At 40.1% G+C, this 20,550-nt stretch overlaps 1 protein-coding gene across 2 annotated transcripts in view; it reads left to right on the top strand.

Annotated features, from left to right (window-relative positions):
* The first annotated feature begins 9,531 nt into the window (after window positions 1-9,531).
* The window catches only part of FNIP1 (folliculin interacting protein 1), a 154,218-nt gene continuing 143,199 nt past the window's right edge, over window positions 9,532-20,550 (top strand). Inside the window, exon 1 of one of the 2 annotated variants that reach the window (XM_059417513.1) lies at window positions 9,532-9,709. In XM_059417513.1, coding sequence (XP_059273496.1) covers window positions 9,618-9,709 — 92 coding nt within the window. In that variant the 5' untranslated portion in view covers window positions 9,532-9,617. The remainder of the gene's footprint in view (window positions 9,710-20,550) is intronic. The other variant, XM_059417512.1, reaches the window with a different exon arrangement.

Here is a 20,550-nt window from a genome sequence, read left to right as displayed (position 1 = left end):
TTTTTTTTTTTTTTTTAAGATTTTTAAAAATTTATTTGACAGACAGAGATCACAAGAGGCAGGCGGGGGTCGGGGGGCTGGGGGAGTGGAGAAGGCTCCCTGCTGAGCAGAGAGCCCGGTGGTGGTGGTGGTGGTGGTGGTGGTGGTGGTGGTGGTGGTGGTGGTGGTGGTGGTGGTACTGCTGCTGCTGCTGCTGCTGCTGGTGGTGGTGATGGTGCTGCTGGTGGTGGTGATGATGATGATGATGATGATGATGATGATGATGATGCCGCCGATGCCGGGCTTGATCCCAGGAGCCTGGGATCATGACCTGAGCTGAAGGCAGAGGCTTCAGGCACCCCTGAAGATATTCTTATGAATTATTTGACAAGGCCTTAAGCCACTAACAAAGCTATTTGTGATTTCTATTTCACACTCTCATCTGGAGGAGAAATACAGGAAAGTTGTTAGGAAATGTAGAAGAGACCATGAAAGATGGAGGCTAAAACCCAATTTAGATCTGGATTTTAAATCCGTACTCAACCAATAAAGCAACTCTTGGGATGGTTATAAAAGCAGAAATGTGACAAGCAATGTGGGGAAGAAGAAATGAAATAGAAGGCCTACTCCCTACTTTCAAGGAGTTTATCATCCAAGTGGAAAGCAAGAGGACAAATTACTTGGTAGTTTCTAATCAGGTGGTGGGTTCCTGTGAGAAAGAATGACACCTGATTCCTAGGGTGGGCCTAGTGGGGCTGGAGGAAATAAACACTTATTTCATAATGCTGATACGGAAAATAGAGCTAGCTCAGAAAGAGTTATATACTTAGATGAGGCTGACATGATTTGGAAAGTGACAGAGCCTGGATTTGTAGGCAAAAGTATTTTAAGCCCAGTTTTTTTGTTTTATCAGCTAGAGCATAGGGAAAAATGGGAGGGGAAAAGGATTTACAACTGGCATTCAAGAGCCTTAGTGGGGGAGGGTATGACTTCTATTATGATTAAAAGGAAGGAAAGTAGAATAAACTTGATGGTTATCTAGAAGGCAGGAGTGGTCCAAAGAGGATTACTGTTAGCAAATCCCACAAGAAGGTTATACACTTAACTTCTTGTCTGTCGGTAGGCCTCAAAATTCTTTCAGTCAATCTCCCTAGAAGAGCATCAGAAACAGTTCTTCCCTTCTGGAGAGAGGGTGTCCATAGTTTTTAATCACATTTTCAAAGTTGTCTGTGATCTAAAACTAGTTAACAATAGGACTTGGTCTCTTTACTTCAATATATAACTGATTAATAATAATTTTTAAGCATTTAAAATTTTCAAATTATACTTCATGAAAAAAAAAAAAAACTCAGGTCATAAGTACCCAAATACAGTTGAAAATGCATGAAGGGGCAGATGTAATGTCATTTACAATAAAAAAATTTTTTTTAATTAATTTATTTATTTGTCAGAGAGAGAGAGAGAGAGCACAAGCAGGCAGAGTGGGAGGCAGAGGCAGAGAGAGAAGCAGGATCCCCGCTGAGCAAGGAGCCCAATGTGGGACTTGATCCCAGGACCCTGGGATCATGACCTGACCTGAAGGCGGCACAGCTTGATTGACTGAGCCACCCAGGTATCCCATATTTAAAAAATTTTAACTGGAGTGTTTTTTCACCTCTCCAAGGTATAATTTATCATGGTTTGTTCAGTTGTGAATAGCCTCTTCATCTTATATTGTGTTTATATGAAAGGCATAAAACCCAGACTTTCCAGATAGGTTATCTATAACCTTTTCTAATATAATATTGCTTTCTAAACTGTATTTTAAAATATTGACCCATCTTACATCTTAAATCCTTCCTTGACTCCATATGTTCTTCTATATACCCATGCTTCACCCTTTTACACCCAGATTTCCTAAAAAGAATGCTGTCTACTTTTGCACCAGTCCCTCACTCCTCAACCCTTCCTCCTCTTCCCCCTGAGCCCAACACACACAGAGTCTGGGTTCAGCTCTGGTTCTCCACTGACACTGCACCCCTCAAAGTTACTAGCAACCTCCCTGATGCTAATCTAAGGGATATTTTTCAGTTTGAATCTTACCCAACCTCTCTCTCCCAGCTAATGATAGTGCTCTATTCTTGAAAGGAATGATCTCTTAGAAACATTACTCTCCAGGCTTTCATCCAATCTCCAGCTCTTTCTCTTCCATTTCTTCTGAAGGCTCATTTTCCTTTGTCCAGCCTTTTATTTTGGTGTTTCCTGGGGTTCTCTTCTAGGGCTTCTTCTCATGTTACCTCATCTCCTCGGGTAATCTCATCTAACTCTGATTTCAAGTACCATCTCTGTGCAGTTGACCCCAAATCTTTATAACTGCCATGGATACATGTAAGTGGACATATGTAGTGATTATCTCTGCATCTGTCTCCCAAAGGATTAGTTGTCTTTCCTTGTATTCCCACAACATTCTGTACTTGCCCACATCATAGCATTTTCATAGTATTTATCATAATGGTAATCATAATAATTACAATAATAATTATAGTTAATTTCCAGTCAAATTCTGTTTTTTTCTTCCTAGACTGTAAGGTTCTTGAGTGAAAGAACTACACTTGTTCATTATTGTGTTTCATTTCCCCTCTACCACCATCCTGACCGGGTTTTGAATTTCAAGCATATGGCTTAGATGGGATTGATCCCATCCTTAGTTCCAGGGGTGGGCCATTAATGGTTTACATAGATTAGCATAGCTCTCCCAACTCTGGCACAATGATTGGATCACTAGGTGGGGGACCAAGGCCTAACAATTCTACTGGTATTAAAATCAAGAGTTGTTTGTTTGTTTGTTTTTTCCCCCCTGGGACTGCTGGGATATAGATATTTTCTTTATTCTCTTGGATTTTTACCTGAATGGATTTTACCTGAAAGGAAAACTGCTGGCAGCCACCTGTGTCCACAAATGGAGGCCTGGGAATGGAGTTCACACAGAGAGATTAGAGCTTTGATAGAGAAACTGGATTCTTGAGATCATTGTTGCTGTCCCTGGATGCATCTGTACCTGAACTTTCCATCTACGTTAGGTCTGGTTCTGATAACTAGTTTCTTTTTAAAACTATGCTAGTTTAGTTTGGTTTTTCTATCATGTGTAACATAGAGCATCCTGACTGGTCAACTCAACTAAGACCTGCCCAGACTTCTAGATCTCTATATCCAAATGCTTGTTAGTCATTACACCATGGATTCTTATGGTATCCTATATTCAGCATATCCCAACCTGAAGTTATTTTCTCCCTTTAAGCCATTCTATTTTCTGTTTCAGTGTTAGATATCTTAATTCATCCATGTAAGTTGAGCCAGAAATTTGGATATCATCCATGACTCCTCCCTTTCTCTTCTTTTCTCACAGGCAGTCATTCATGAACTTAGTCCTGAATCCTAAATAGCCCTTAGTATTTTCTATTCCCCTCCATTCCTATGGCCTTTCTCTGAGTTCATGCCAGCATTATCTTGGTTTTGTGTACCAGTCTTACCACTAGATTCTCAACCTTTATTTTGGTACCCTATAGTTAATTTTCCACAATGCATCCAGAAGGCACTTTCTAAAATGTTCATCTGATCATGTTTTCTGCTAAAAAATCCCTCAGTAGCTTTCCAAAGTGTTCTGAATAAAGTATGATCTTTTACATTTATTTTACATATTTTTCTTAATCTAGTTCAGTATTACCACTAGATTACATTATAGGTCACTGAATTTTTATATTTTATCATGCCTCTAGCCTTGCACGTGCTCTTCCATCTGCCCAAAACACAACTCTCCTGCCCACATCCTCCTTTCTTTAGCTTCTCCTATTTTTATTTTTAATCCCTATTCATTCCTTTCTTCAGAAAATTCTTCTTAATTCCTCCAGAAGGCTAATTGTCTTTCTTTGTATCCCCATGGCAGCTGCACTTGGCCACTTCATAGCATTTGTCACAGTGAACTAAAATTGCCTGTCAAATTCTTTTTTTTCCTACTACACTGTAAGTTCTTCAAGTATAATAATTATATCTTGTTTATTAGTGTATTTCCAGGTTCTAGCACAGTTGCTAGACACATTAAATATATTAAGTATCTGAAAAGTATTTGTTGAAAAAATGTTTGTCATAGAAATGTGTCATTATATAAAGGAACTTCTTTTGTATACGTCTAATAGAATTCTGAAAATTTCAAACCAATTTATTTTATACTGAAGGTAAAAGTTTGATTCCTTAAAAGCATTTATCACAATATGCAATAACTCTTTGTTTACTTGTTGGTTTCTTTTTTTTTTTTTTTTTTTACTTGTTGGTTTCTTAAGGGCAAGAACTCTACCTGTCTTGTTATTGTACTCTGAGCACCTAGAACATAGTAGGTGCTTGATGTCACCATCTCTCTCTTTTTTAAAAGATTAAAAAAAATAATTAATTAATTTGTTTTAGAGAGAGAGAGCACAAGTAGGGGGAGCAACAGAGGGGGAGAGAGAAGGAGGGGGAAAAAATCTTAAGCAGACTCCTTGCTGAGCATGGACCCCCACATGGAGCTTGATCTCACAACTCTGAGATTATGAGCTGAGCTGAAATCAAGAGTTGACACTCGGGGTGCCTGGGTGGCTCAGTGGGTTAAGCCTCTGCCTTCGGCTCAGGTCATGATCTCAGGGTCCTGGGATCGAGTCCCACATCGGGCTCTCTGCTCAGCGGGGAGCCTGCTTCCCCCTCTCTCTCTGCCTGCCTCTCTGCCTACTTGTGATCTCTGTCTGTCAAATAAATAAATAAAATCTTAAAAAAAAAAAGTTGACACTTAATCCACCGAGCCACTGAGGTGCCCCATTATCTCCTTTTGATTGTTTCCATTAGAATACAAAATTCTCTAATATCTTCTGTTTTGAAAAAAGAAAAACAATATTCCTTCTCCCTATCTCCTCTCACTCCTCATTTCTCTGCTCCCTATCTCAGTAAAACAGAGGAATGGCTTATATTTGCTTTACCACTTCCTTTCTACTCTTTATTTTTTTGAACACACTCCATTCAGGTTTTTGCTCACATGAGTCCACTGAAATTACTCTTGTCAAGATGTCCCTGCTGAGAAATCTAATGGACACTTAAATTTTCAGTGACATCCAACACAGTTGATCCTTTCCTCCTTTTGGACATATTTTCTTTTCTCCTTATTCTTTGCTGGATCCTTTTCTTCAAGACCTATAAGTGTTGTCCTCATCGAATCTTAGTCCTGGACCCCCTTCTCCACATATACATTCTCCCTAGGTGAACTCCTCCATTCCATTATTTTAAAATTTTATTTATGTATTTGACAGACAGAGATCACAAGCAGGCACAGAGACAGGCGGGGGTGGGGGAAGCAGGCTCCCTGCTAAGCAGAGAGCCCAATGCGGGGCTCGATCCCATTGACCATGATTCCAGGATCATGACCTAAGCTGAAGACAGAGGCTTTAACCCACTGAGCCACCCAGGTGCCCCTCCATTCCATTATTTTAAATGCCTCCAAAATTTATCTTTCCAATCCTGTCTTCTCCCCATATATTCTACTCAGAATCTCTACATGGATATCTAAAAGACAATTCAAACTCAATATATCCAAACTTATTACACTTGATTTTCTTTTTCAAACCTGTGCTTTTCCTAGTCATTCTATTGGAAAATGACTTCCATTTAGTTGCTTAAGGGAAAAATCTAGAAACTAATCCTTTGTTTTTCTTTCCCTCACTTCTGTCAGAAGTCCTGTTGGCTATATCTCCAGAATACTCATTAGTCATCTTCCACTTTCACTGAAAACGCACAGTAGCCTCCTATACACTTTCTCTGCTTTCATTCTCAATCTTTTATAATACGTTCTCCTCAAAGCAGCCAGAGTAATCTTCTAGAGTCATTAATTGGAGCATGTCCTTTTCCTGTTTTAAAATCTTGCAATAGCTCCCATCACATTTAATCTAACCTCTTTGCCATGATTTATAAGGTACCTACATAATGTGGTACATAATACTCCCTATGTCTTTGTAACCGCCTCTCAAACATCTTCATCTTCCGAGAGTATACTCAGCTCTTCTGGCCTCTTTTTTCTTCTTCAAACAAGTCAAACCCATTCCTGCCTCAGAGCCTGTGTAATTTCTTCTCTTTGCCAGAATGTTCTTTGTCACCTTCTTCCCACTGCCGGTTCCTTTTCATTGTTTAGACCTTAATTTAAATCCCACACCTTTTGAGAAGGCTGTCCTGACCACCCTGTGTAAATCTGGCCTTCACCAGATGCTTGATATCAACTATTTTGTTCCTAGCTCCTAGCACAGCTTGCAAACATCTTGTTTATTTTGCCTGTTCCCACTGAGAACTAAGTTCTCAAGAGTAGGGACTTCTGTGTTTAGCACAATGTCCTCAGTTCCTACAGCAGACCTTAGAGACCTCAAGAAATATTTGGTTGAATAAACGAATGTTTTGGTTTTCTGGTGTCTCTAACAACTGCCATTCCTTTATCATATAGCAGTAAACCATCAATTGGTTTAAGAGTTTTTAAAACTGAGATACTGGAGTGCCTGGGTGGCTCAGTTGGTTAAGTGTCTGCCTTCAACTCAGGTCATGATCTCAGTATCCCCAGAACAAGTTCCACATCAGGCTCTATGCTCAGCAGGGAGTCTGCTTCTCCCTCTCCGTCTGCCCCTCCCCCTGCTCATGCACAAACTCTTTCTCTCTCTCTAACAAATAAATTAAAAATCTTAAACGAAACAAAACAATAGCAACAAAAAACCAATGAGGTACCCTGAGTCCTTCAGGCAGTGATCTAGATTCTGAATGTCTTGTTCTGTGACAGTGAAAACTTAACTTGTTTTAGGAAAATTTAACACAATTGAGGCATGCTTATTAGCATATGTTTGAGAGAGCAATATTCCAATTTTATTGCCACCTTTCCCTGTATCTGTAACCAGAAGAGAGTGCCCTTGTCTTTTATATTATTGGAAATTATTTTCAATGTAGTCTGCATAATTAAGTAACTTGTCTTCTTTTATAACAAACTTGTATCATATTAGTGCTTTCTTATTCTGTAATTTGAATATTACCCTGCCACATAAAGGAAATATGATGAATGAAAGCTAGTTTTTCTGTACCTTTCAAACATAAGGCTAAATGAAACTATAGAAATGAAATTATTATATGATTAGAGAATAGTAAAACGAAGTATCTCTTATGCAAGCAGTAATGTTCTTTCCCTTACTATTAATATCTATAATTATCCCATGAAGTAACTTTTTCCCAAGATGAAAGCATACAAGATTATTGTTTTTAGAAACTTACTTCTGAGGGAACAAGGAAACACTCTTCTCTGTGCCAGCCATGAACAAGCCATGAATTCTCAGTGTCAAGGGTTCTGTATATACAGGCTTGAGATTGTTTCCACTTGAAATCATTTAGTGTAACTTGCTAGTATAAGGGCAAAATAAAACATTCCCAAATGATTAATTGATTTATAGGATGTGCATATTCTCACTTTAAAAATTGCATTGACTTCATTTTTTGTTAACAAAAATTTTATTGCATGTTCACATCTTTTGGGGGTAGGTGGGTGGGAAATAGTTTGAACTGTGTAGATTCTATGTAGATTTTTACAGCTTGTTACTATAAATGTATTTCCGTTATGATTTTATTATTTTCTTTTCACTAGCTTACTTTGTCATAAGAAAACATTATGTAATACATGCTTATATAATACATGCTTTGTGTTAACTGTTTATGTTATCAATAAGGCTTCTGGTCAACTGTAGGCTTTAAGTAGTTAAATTTTGGGGGAGTCTAAGTTATACTTGGGTTTTTGAGTTGCAGGGGTTGGGGCTCCTTGCCCCCACCTTGTCCAAAGGTTAACTGTACACATAATTCATTTTGCCTTATTAAAAATCTTTCCTTGTTTGGTGTCAGAATCAGAGGATTATCTTTACACAGAGCATATTCCTGCTGTTTTGAATCTGTATTGCCCAGTAAGTTTTGGAGCTTGGGCAATGTGCCACTAGTGAAGTTATGAATGAATCTTAACCTGAGAACCTCAAATGTCACCTTCTCACAGAGACCTTCCCCACTCCCTCATTTCATTGCTTAGCTCTCATTACCTTGTTTAGTTATTTATTATCTCCTTATATAGAAAGTTAGCTTTGACTTTGTGTTTACTTTGGATCCCCAGTACCTGGACCAAGGGCACTTAAGCATTTGTGGAATTAATAAATTAATTTCTTAAGGCATGTGGGTGGCTCAGGTCCTGATCTCAGGGTCCTAGGATTAAGCCTCATTGGGCTCCCAGCTCAGCAGGGAGTCTGCTTCTCCCTCTCCCTTTGCCCTTCCTACCTACTGGTGCTCTTTCTCCTCTCAAATAAATAAATAAATACATACATACATACATATATATGGCCACTTATTTTATAGTTTAAACTCTAGCTGCAAATTAGTGGAAGTTGGTAGCCACTCAAGGAAAATACATTGTCTGCTTAATTAAATGAAATATTCGACAAGTTTTTTTTTTAAAATCTATCCTTAAAACCACATACCAGTTATTTCTTGACATCCATATTTACCAGAGAATTTTATCCTACAGTATGAAACTCCAATTCTGGAGGGGAGTGGGTTAATAAATGGTGCTGAAAATTTGCAAGACCACTTTGATCTGAATCCTGATAAAATTTGGCGTCCCGGGTTTAAAAAGAGTGTAAGGTCATTTTTGAGCAATGTTCTCCCCCCCACCCTTGTAATGCGCTTTTTCTCATATCGAATCCATTTGTTTATATTTCCACCGTGGAATTCCCCTCTCCCTACCTACCTAGGCGTTCAGATAGAGCTTAAATCCTATCGTTAGGGTAGTGAGAAACGCTGAAGGCGGCTGCCCGCCCGAAGATCCTGGCCGAGGCCTTTCCTGCTGGAGGTCAAAGCTGTGGCGAGTGTTTGGGCAGGGCTCTCCACCAGCCGCGCGCCGCCAAACTCTGAGCCCACACCCCTCGCGGCCCTGCACTGGCAGGCCAGTGGCCCCCGCACGCAAAGTCCAGACTAGGTCGCGCGCCTTTTCTGCTCAGGGGTCCGCTGGACCGGCCAGAAGCGCGACGGAGGTGCGAAACCTCGGAGGCTGAGGAAAGGATGGCAGGCGAGGGTCGGCAGCCTTGGAGCTCTAAGCATCTCGGTCGTGGCTGCCGGAAGAGGAAGCTTTCTGCATTCCAAAGTACCGGGCGTTGTTCCCGCACCACCCCACCGTAGCCTCAGAGAGCAGCAGACAACGTCACGCACAACAACCCCGAGCTGAGCGCGTTCCCCCTCTTCTTCCCCAGGCAGCTCTACTCCCCGCCCCTCCCCTCCTTTCCTTGCACACCACGCCCCGTGAGCTGCCACGTGAGGGAATCCACTAGTCAGCCTATGGGGGCGAACTCCGCCCTACGCCTCCGCCTTACCCCCCGCTCCCCGCTCGGTGCGGCGCCACGTGATGCGGCTCACCGCCAGCCAATGAACGCCGGCCTTGCCTCGCGCCCCGCCCCGCGCGCCGTGGCCGTTTGAAGTGACTAATTTCTGTCATATGACTGAGGCGCTCATGGGGGTGGCGGGGCGGCTCTAGGAGCGGGGGCCTAGCGAGCGCCCTAAGGAGCGACCCTGGTTTGGCCGTGGTCAGCATGGCTCCAACACTGTTCCAGAAGCTCTTCAGCAAGAGGAGCGGGCTAGGCGCGCCCGGTCGGGACGCGCGGGACCCAGATTGCGCGTTCAGGTAGGGCGCTGCGGGGTGTGGGGGAGCCGAGCCGGTGGCCTTGTGGGCTCCGGGCTCCAGATGTGCAGGGGCCTTTGGCATTCCTGCCCGCGCGGCCGCGCCGCGCCGGGATTGGGACCTGGGCCCGGCTGGGGAGCGGCTGGGCAGCTGCGGACCTGAGCTGGGGATTGGAGGGAGGTCCTCTTCGGCCCACCACCCCCAGCCCAGCTCTTGCCCCTTCCCCCTCCTCCTGGCCGGTTTGTTTACGTCCTGCCCCGCTGCCACACGCGGCTGTGCCTTCCCCACCGAGCACCGCGGCCTGAGCGTAGGGTCCACACTCCTTTCTGGCAGCGAGTAGAGTTGGGAGCGGGCTGGGCTGGACCTCAGCCGCAGTCCTCGGGGCCCAGAAGTTATCCCCTCCTACTCGAGGCCAGTCGCTCTGTGGGTGCTTCATTCCAGCCTGCTTGCTGTTGTGGGGGAGAGCTGCCCGTTTTGTGCAACCTTCTAAGGGTAGAGGGCTGGAGGAACGAGTAGGCAAGGTGCCGTTCTTTCTAGTTTCTTGGAAACTAATATTGGAGGTGTGCAGTTACCGGAACGAGCGGTCTTAATTGTTATCGAAGGAGAAAGGTGAAACCTAAGAGGTTATGGTTACTACTGACTAGACTAGAGCAGGAACGAATCAGAGGAAGCACGGCGTTAGAACTGACCATGGAATCATCCTCTTACAACTGTTACCAGAAAGGGGTCTTTAAAAATTGAAAACGATAGCGAAGTATTTTGTGGTAGTAAAGGCTTTATTAATTTTTGGTTGCAGTACCTGTTGCTGGTAGAAAAACTTAACTGGAATTGTAAGACAATGTAGTAGAATCATGAATTCAAGGTAAAATTGAATTCATGTGGTTTCGCCAAACCACGTTTGAAGTAGAGATGATGTCTTTCACATAGCCTTCATACTTCATACTTGCTGCGGTGTGGAAACTTGTTAAGTATAACTAGGCTAAATGTCACATATCACTCAAACCTGGTAGGACAGCAAAGAGCCCAGTTGTTCAGTAGTAGTAGGAAAAAATGAGAGTCTGTTAAAATTGCAACAGGCCAAAGTTTGAAATGACTGTACCACACTGGTAACCGGTTTTCATATCCTTAAAATTATTCACCCTCTCTTGGTAATGGAGGTCACATTACTAAACACTCAGTAAGTAATACGTGTAGAATTGTAATACTAAATGGAAAGAACTAACTTTTAGAGGAAAAATCACGATGTGAACATCTTGGAAAAATGTTTAATAAAACAGTTTTCTAGATTTGGGTCTTTTCCACTGGGAAATAAATGTCAGGCCATACTCATCAAATGAATTTTTAAAAACACTTCTTTACTGATTTTCTCTTGAAAAACGAAAGTGTAGTCTGGATAATACTGCGTTGAGACATTCAGTAAATCAGGAGTCAGTACAAAGCAGGTTGAGGATATTAAAAAGGTGACACTTGATTAGGCTTTCTATTTCTGGGCAAAGATTGACTTTAGGGTACTCAAGTTTCCAAGGGTCTGAAGTCATACATATGAAAAAAATTTTTCATGTCTATTTTTAAAAAACGTAAAGCCTACTATATAGTTGTGTAACACTACTTTAGAGTTGCCTAAGCACTTTCTTATTAGTTATCTCATGTGATATTTCACAACAACCTTGTGAGAGAGAGAAAGTGTAGATAACTATATGATCCTTTTTCCAGTGGAAATAAGAATTATGTATAAGCCCAGTAAGTGCAGTATGATTTAGAAGTGATTGCTTTAAAAAAATAAAATGTGCGCAAGTGGACGTGTGAGAAAATGAAAACTAGTTAGCATCACACAGGTGGTAACTTGAAGATCTAGGTAACCCAGGTCATTTTTTTCTTTTTTTAAGATTTTATTTGTTTTAGAGAGAGAGAGAGAGAACACAAGCAGGGGGAGTGGCAGGCAGAGGGAGAAGCAGGCTTCCTGCTGTACAAGCAGCCCAGTCCAGGACTAGATCCCAGGACCGTGGGATCATGACCCAAGCTGAAGGCAGGTATTTAATGAATTGAGCCACCTAGGAATCCTTGTAATTTTTTTAAACAACTTCATTGAGCTATAATTAACATACAGTAAAATTAAGCCATTCTAAGTGCACAGTTCTTTGAATTTTGTTACATGTTTACAGTTTCGTACACCACCCCAGTGAAGTTTTAGAACACCTCCATCCCCCCAGAAGTTCCCTCATGACCCTCTGTAGTCAGTTCTTAACCCATCCTCATTCAGGGCAGTCAGTGATCTGCTCTAATGAGTGAAGTTTTGACTTTTCTAGAGTTTCCTATAAATGTGATCATGTTTATAGTCTTTTCTGTCTGGCTTATTTTAACTCATCATCATCAGTGATGATTTTGGGGATTTATTTCAGTTGCACTTATCAGTTTCTTCAGTTTTATTGCTGAGTAGTATTCCATTGTATGGGTATAATACAATTTCTTTATCCATTTACTACCTATTGACAGATCTTTGGGTTGTTCTCAGATTTGGGCTGTGAAGAACAATGCTGCTGTGAACATTTGTATGCAGATCTTTATGCAGACATATGCTTTCATTTCTCTTGGATGGTTACCGAGGAGTGGGATTACTGGGTCATATGCAAAGTATATACTTCCAAAAAAATTGCCCAACTTTTCTGAAGTAGTTGTATCATGAGCAGTGTGTGAAGGTTATGATTGTTCCATGTCTTCCCCAATACCTGGTATCCGTTAGTCTATTTTTTTAATTAAGATTTTTTTGTATTGTGAAAAACACCTAATAATGTTTACCACGTTGACCATTTTTGAGACTTCTTGATTATAGCCATTCTCGTGGATGTTGTGGAATCTTGTTGATCTTGTGTGTGTGTTTTTAAGATTTATTTATTTATTTTGGAGGGAAAGAGCATGCACAACTGGGAGGGGCAGACAGAGAGGGAGAGAGAATCCCAGGCAGATTCCTTCCTGAGTGCAGAGCCCAATATGGGGCTTGATCTCATGACACCCAAGATCTGGACCCAAGCCAAAACCAAGAGTCCATTGCTTAACCCACTGAGCTACCCAGGCACACCCCTTATTGTGGTTTTAATTTGCATTTCCCTAATAACAAATGATGTAACTCAGGTTTTAGAGTAGATTAAAATTTCATTCCAGTATACCATGCTTTCCTTTCTAGAAACTTTTTTGGGTTTTGTTTTGGTATACTTAGTTTAAGTTGTTGAATCTGACTTGGACACAGCCTTTGGCAATTAACCTATAGCTCAGCATCCAAGAGTCTGTTCCTAGAGTTAGCAACATACAAGGCCCAGTGGTAATAAGTCACAGTAGGGCTCTGAGATAGGAGAGACTTTTGATATGAATGAAGCTTTAGCCTTGAAATAGTCTTTCATGGTCACCCCATTGGAAAAGGTGGTCTGGGTTCACTCCTTTCCCTTCAGTTGTCACTTTTATAAAAGGTCATTACTGTATTGATTTCTGTGTGTTTGTCTTATCTAAGCTTCTTGAGCTGACAGGCGTGTGAAGGATATCACAGGGATGTTATTTCAGTAATTTATAGAATTAAAACAGTAACTTGCTTTCATATTTTTGAGGATTTGGGAAGGAAGGTGGTTTCTAGGAGAACATACTGTTTGACGTTTTTTCCATCAGGCCACTTTGTAGTGAAAGAAAGAATTAACTGTAAGTCCAGTAAATACATATAAAATGTACATACAAAATGATTGCTTCAAAAATAAAATTCTTTGAAAAATGTCTAATTGGTGAAGAAGTTTGTTTCAGAATTAAATGTCTGTAGGACATAATTCATGTTTTGTTAAAAAATTGCTGTATTTTTGTTCTATTCGTAATGCATGAGCATTTGCTTTTACCAGAAATTCTTATATTGTTGTAACAATCTCTTAATTGTTCTTTTTTCCATCACTCTTGTCATGCTCCAAAGTATTCTGAACACTTTATCCTTTAAAGAATGCAAATTCTGATTATGATCAGCCTGCAAAATGGTATAGAATTTAATATCTGCATTACAGAGTTATTTTAAGGATTCAAAGAGATAAGTCATGTTAAGTACTTAATGCAGTGCTTAGCACATGACATTCAGGAACCAGAAGTTGTAAATATGATGATTCTATGCTTATGTGTAAAACCATTCAGTTTAGGCCCAAACTCCTTAAAGTGGCCCGTATTGTATGACTTTTGCAGTCTGTAGCCTTGATTTTTTCCCCCTAATTAACGTAAGGTTTTTAAAAACTGAGCCATCATTCTATTATTATGCTTAACAAAAATTCCCTTAATATGATCTATTCTTAGATTATATTAATATTTTCTCAGTTGTTTCAAGATCTCTTTTTATAGTGGATTTGTTTGACTTAGAATCTTTTTTGGGGGGGGTGGAGAGGGAGGTCGGGGAGGAGGGAAGGGGAAAGGAGCAGAGGGAGAGAGAGAATCTTAAGCAGGCTCCATGCCCGGCATGGAGCCCTATAGGGTCTCCATCTCATGACCCTGAGATATGACCTGAGTTGAAATCAAGACTCAGATGCTTAACCCCATCAACTATCCACAGGCGCCCCTGTTAATTCAAGAATCTTTAGAGTCTGCATATTACATTTGCAGTTATGTTGCTTAAGTAATTTTTTTCTATAACAGCCTCCCCCACCTTTTAAAATATGATTTCTTATTGAAACTGGGTTATTTTTCTTATAAGGTTTCTCACATTCTTTATATGGCTCTTTGCTTCCTTATGGTTTACTCTAATTCAGTGCACCCAGCATTCTGTGTTTTAATAAGCCTCCTTTAGGTTATTCTGATGCTAAAGTTTGAGAACCACTGCTATAACTTACCTCTATATCTAGAAAGCTGGTAGATATTTTATTAGATTCAGGTTTTTTTTTTTTTTTAAAATAAAAATATCTCATAGATGTTTGTTGTGAATTTCCTACCCATTAGAGTTACATGGTGTCTGGTTGGTTTCCCTTTAGTGATGCTAAGTTTGGTGAATAGTGTTGTCAGCCTTGTTCTTACATTTTAAGATTTCCCTTTCCCTAATTGTTTTAGCATCTTTTGTTGATTATTTTCTGAATCCATTATCTTATCAGGGGTTATAAAATGGTGATACCCTGATTGTTTAATTCCTCCTGCATTTATTTCCTAGAAGAAATTTCTCTTACCACCTGTTTTGGTGAAATTTCTCTTACCACCTGTACAGGAAAGGTAGCATGTAAGTTTGATAGTTTCCCTTTTGTAATGTGTCAGAATAATTTATAATGAGTTGTTTAGTGAAGGTTTTCACTTTGTCATTTTTTGGTATCATCACAAGCTTGTGTTTTAATCTATTATAGTCAAATTGTCCCATATTTGGCCAGTAGGAGACTTTTAAAGTTGATTTCTGTGCCCTTGTGACATGATCTCTTTAATCTTTGGTAACTTGTGCTTTCTTTTGGCCTTGTATTAATCCCTTCTCCCTGTTATGGCCCTGAACATGTTTTAGATTCAGTGATGTTCCATGCTGTGCTGTTCCCTCTTCTTGGCATAGTCTTCTGTTCTTTTTTTGTTTGGCTTTTTGTAGTGATCATCTGGAGTTAACCTAGGTATCCTTCCTCCAGGAAACCTTTTCTTATTTCTCCCAGAGTGAGTTAGGTTTCACTGATATTTTCTTCCATAGTTTTGTATTTCCTTCTGTGACATCTATTGCAGTTGTCATTATTTGTCCATATCTCTCTTCTTTGCTTGAGTTCTCGTCAACTTCAAGGTAGATTTTGAAGTTAGAACCCAGTAGATTGACCTCTTGGATTGTTTATGGGGAACAGATACCTAGGTTTTGGACTGGAACCCCTAAATAGATGCGATTTTCTGAGGGAGAGAATATAAGACTGTGGAAGTATGACTTGACTAGCCTATCACAAGTAGCAGCCTTCTTCTCTATTCTTTATCACACACATTTTGTACTCTTCATAGCTTATTTTATAACTTACCATCTGTCTTACCCAAGTACACATTGTTGTGCCAGTATACAGCACAGTGCTTGAACATATGCTCAGTAAATATTTATAGAATGGACGTATGAAATAATTTCAAGGGCAGAGGGAGAGAGTCAAAAGTTCTCTTTTGGACATTTGTTTTAGTTTTACTTGCTAGAGAGAGTTACCTGCTTAGAGATTGACAGTAATAAAGTAAATGTGGAGTTCACACCAGAGGTTGATTCACAGGAGAATTGGGACCGGAGATAGAATATGGTCACTATTAAGACTAAGGGAATGGATGAGATCATCTAGATCTGTAGCTAGATGTATTGGAAAGAGCAGGTCTTTGCTCTGAGGAAATTTAAAATGTACAGGTGTAGGAGAGGAAAGTCTACAGAGAAGAAAATGGCAAGAGAAACATTGGGAAAGCCAGGGTTGTGTGGTGGTAGGACAGCTCCAAAGGGAAAGTGTTTAAAAAATGATAATGTGATGTACTGTTTTCTGTATGCTGATTGCTGACAGGTCTTATGAGATGACAAACAGAAAAAAAGTATCTATTGATCTGTGGAGTTGGAGATAACTGGTGACCTTTTTTTTTTTTTTGAGATGGGCATGTTTGGGGGAGAAAGTGAGAAAGATGAAGATAGATGTGGAGTAAATGAGAGGTGAGAAATGGCTTCACTGCTACAGCTTTTTTTTCTAGGAGAAAGTCTTTAGTACTGTGTTATTTTTTCACTTTCAGTATCTGATTTTATGTCACATTTTAAGCAAGCTTCTGAAGTTTTTTTTTTTTTTTTTTTTTTAAGATTTATTTATTTGAGTGAGAACATACACAAGTGGGGGAGCAGCAGGCAGAGGAATAGGGAGAAACAGGTTTCCCACTGAGCTAGGAACCCTCCATGTGGCTTGATCTCAGGACCCTGGGATCATGACCTGAGCTCAAGGCAGACCCTTAACTGACTGAGCCACCTAAGTGCCCCTGAAGTTCTTTTCTTTCTTAAAGAGTTTATCTGTTTACTTTGAGAGTGAGTGAGAGGGAGAAAGCGCTAAGTGCAGGTTGGGAGAGGGGCAGAGGCAGCGGGGGGAGAGACAGTCCCAACCACACTCCAGGTTGAGCCTAGAGCCCATTGTGGGTCTCAGTCCCCTGACCCTGAGATTGTGACTTGTACTGAAATCAAGTCAGATGCTTAACCAACTGGACCACCCAGGGGCCCCAAGCTTCTGAAGTTCTTAAGCTGGCTTTTTACTATTGTCAATATTTGTAAGAACTGTATTTCAGAAATTTTGCTTTATCAATGTCATTTTTAAAGATTTGCTGCATTTACAAGGTCTTTTGTTACTTAAAAAAAAACCACCTTTCCATAAATTGTATCTTTTAATGCTGTATTAGAAATGGTAAGCTTTTAATAAAGCTTTAAGCTTTTATTTATTTATTTGTCAGAGCACAAGCAGGCAGGTGGCAGGGAGAGTGAGAAGCAGGCTCCCTGCTGAGCAAGAAGCTCCATGTGGGGCTCAGTCCCAGGACCCTGGGATCATGAGCTGAAGGCAGATCTTTAACCGACTGAGCCATCTAGGTGCCCTGAAAGTTTTAGTATTCTTTACAGAGAATCCTGTGGGATCATATCTTTCTTATTAATGTGGGAAGCTGAGAATTGTAAGTAATTACATATTAATCCTCTTTGGTAGCAGTGTTTGGTCCTTAAGAGTCTAACTTTCCAGTAAGAAATGCAAATATATTTTATTGTTAATATGTTTGTTTTTCTTTGTCTAAGCGGTAGTATTAGATTTGTTTTTCAGAGCCGTGTTTATTGAAAGAAAACAGGTAACTGAAAAATACAGCTTCAGTTTATAAAACTTGTACCTCAAAGTGACAGTTTAAGATAGAGGTATAGGAAGATCCTGAACTTGCCTCTTCTCATGGACACAACACATCTGCAGCTACATTTGGAATAATTTCTTCTGAAAAAGATCTGAAAACTACATGAACAGTGCCTCCTCAGCAAAGGATAAAAGGACCATGCCGAGATGAGGAGAGGCAGGGCTACACTCTTGCCAAAAACTGCATTCTCTGTACGGTGACCCCAAATCAGGAGGGATCTTAATCTTTTCCTTGAGGAGCAAGGAGGAGCAATCTTTTCCCCGAGTAGGGATCTTTCCCTTGTGCCAACCCTTGGATCCTGCACCATCGAAACAAGCCCCCAAAATGTAAGACCAGTGGGGATTATGTCTAGGAGAACTGAAGAATGAACTATAAGGAATGGAGAAGGAGAACCCTTCTCTTAAAGGGCTTGTGTGCACAGACCACTTGCCCCAGGACCCAGCAAAAATGAGCATACTGAAAAGCGCGTAGACTATTATATGAAGGAGAAAGTTTTAATCTTTAATCTTAAAAGGACTGCCAGAAAGGCAGGAACCTGTTCGGACTCTCTCTGGGAACAGAATTGCTGGTAGGTACTACTTTTGTCATCTCATTCCCCCTTGCTCATGCTAGCTTTGGTAGGCCCCATTTTGGCAATCTCCTTTTTAACCTGCTAGCGTGGGTGGGTGCACCCCACCCCCATGTGCCATGTTATAGCCAACCTGCAAGCATCTCATAAACCTTTGAGCTCCAGTTGCACTACAGCTGATTGGGCAAGTTCCCTGCCTCTCTATGCCATAGTCAGCTGGGCAAGTGTACCTCAGTCGCCACACTGCAGCTTCATAGCTGATTGTTGTGCTCAGTCCACATGGGGGATGCCCTTTGAATGCCAAGTTCTGATTTCTGGGTGGGATGGAGATTGCAGTTTTTGGCCCCACAGGTTATTTCCTGCAAAAGACCACTCTTGCAAGACTGTGAGAGGTAGCTGTTACACTGAATACAAAGAATAAACGGAGAGAACCAGGTAAAATGATTAGACAGAGAAATATGTTCTAATCAAAGAACAAGACAGAACTTCAGAAAACGACTTCACTGGGCTCCATTGCTGTGCATGGTGCCTACTTAAAAAAAAAAAAAAAAAGAAAAGACTTCACTGAAATGTAGGTAAGCAAACTACCTGATAAAGGATTCAAAGTAATAGTTCTAAATATGTTTACTGAATTTAGGAGGGAAATGGATGAACACCGTGAGAACTTTAAAAAATGTAGGATATATAAGAAAGTAGCATACAGAAGTCACAGAGTTGAAAAATACAGTAACTGCACTGGAAAATATATTAGGATTTCAACAGCAGACTGGATGAAGCAGAAGAATGGATTACTGAACTGGAAGACGAAGCAATGAGACTCACCCAGACAGCTGCAAAAAAGAATTTTAAAAAGTAAAGATACCTTAAGGGACCTTTGTGTCATTATAAAGGTCCTAGAAAGAGAGGGCGAGAAAGGGGCAAAAAATTTATTTGAAGAAATAATGGTGAAAACTTCCTCTGTATGGGGAGGTAAATAAGCACGCAGGTCCAGGAATCCTAGAGAGTTCCAAATAAGATAAAGAGATCTACCAGGATCTCAAATAAGATAAAGAGAATACACCATTTTAATTATAATTAAAATGTCAAAAGTTAAAGAGATACTTAAAACCATCAAGAGAAAACAGTACTTTATATACAAGGGAAACCCCATAATACTATTAGCAGATTTTTCAGCAGAAACTTTCCAGGTCATAAGAGAGTGGTATGATATATTCAAAGTAATAAAAGGAAAAATTTGCAACCAAGAATACCTGGAAAGGTTATCTTTTAGAGTAGTAATTTTTCAGTTATGCAAAAGCTAATGGAGTTCATCACAACTAAATCAGCTTTACAAGACATATTGAAGGAATTTCTTTAAGCTCACAGTAAATGGCACTAATTAATGGTAAAAAAAAGAGTAAAATAAAAATCTTACTGGAAAAGGTAAATATACAATAAAGGTGATGGTTTAATCACTTATAAAACTAGTGTGAAGGTCAAGAGACAAAACTAAAACTATAATAACTTACTAAAGGATATATAAAGTAAAAATATGTTAACTATAGTGTCAAAAACATAAAACATTGTGGAGTGAATAAAGATGTACAGTTTTGGAATATATTCAAGTGTGAGTTGCTGTCAACTTAAAATAGACTTATAGTCAGAGGTTGTTATATGTGAACTTCATGGTAACCACAAAGCAAAAACTTATGGTAAATATATGAAAGAAAATGAAAAAAAAAAATCTAAACATGACACTGAGAAAGTTATATGAAGAATGTTAACACAAGTGAAGAAAAAAAGAAAGGAACAGAGAGGAACTACAAAACCAACCAGAAAACAATGAATAAAATGGCAATAAGCACACACCTATCAGTAATTTTTTTAAAGTAAATGAACTGATTCTCCAGTCAGAACACATAGAGTGGCTGAATGGATTAAAAAAAAAAAAGACTTAACCTGTATGCTGGCTATAAGAGACTCACTTCAGAATAAGGACACACAGGGCACTTGGGTGGCTAAGTGGGTTAAGCCACTGCCTTCAGCTCAGGTCATGATCTTAGGGTCCTGGGATCAAGTCCCGCATCTGGCTCTCTGCTCGGCAGGGAGCCTGTTTCCCTTCCTCTCTCTCTGCCTGCCTCTCTGCCTACTTGTGATCTCTCTCTGTCAAATAAATAAATAAAATCTTTAAAAAAAAAAAAAGAATAAGGACACACACAGACCGAGAGTAGAGGGTTGGAAAAAGATATTCCATGCAAATGGAAATGAAAAGAAAGTTGGTGTAGCTCTACTCCTATCAGACACAAAATGGACTTTGAAACAAGAATGTAATGAAAGATGGAGAAGGGCAATACACAATAAAGTGGTCAATTTATGAAGAAGATAGAGCATTTATAATATATATGCACTCAGCTTAGAAGCACTAAAATAGGGACGCCTGGGTGGCTCAGTTGGTTAA

This window comes from Mustela nigripes, chromosome 12, assembly GCF_022355385.1.
Source record: "Mustela nigripes isolate SB6536 chromosome 12, MUSNIG.SB6536, whole genome shotgun sequence".
Lineage (NCBI taxonomy): Eukaryota > Metazoa > Chordata > Mammalia > Carnivora > Mustelidae > Mustela > Mustela nigripes.
Note: the sequence above shows the minus strand (reverse complement) of the source record. Positions and strands in the feature narration are given on the sequence as shown.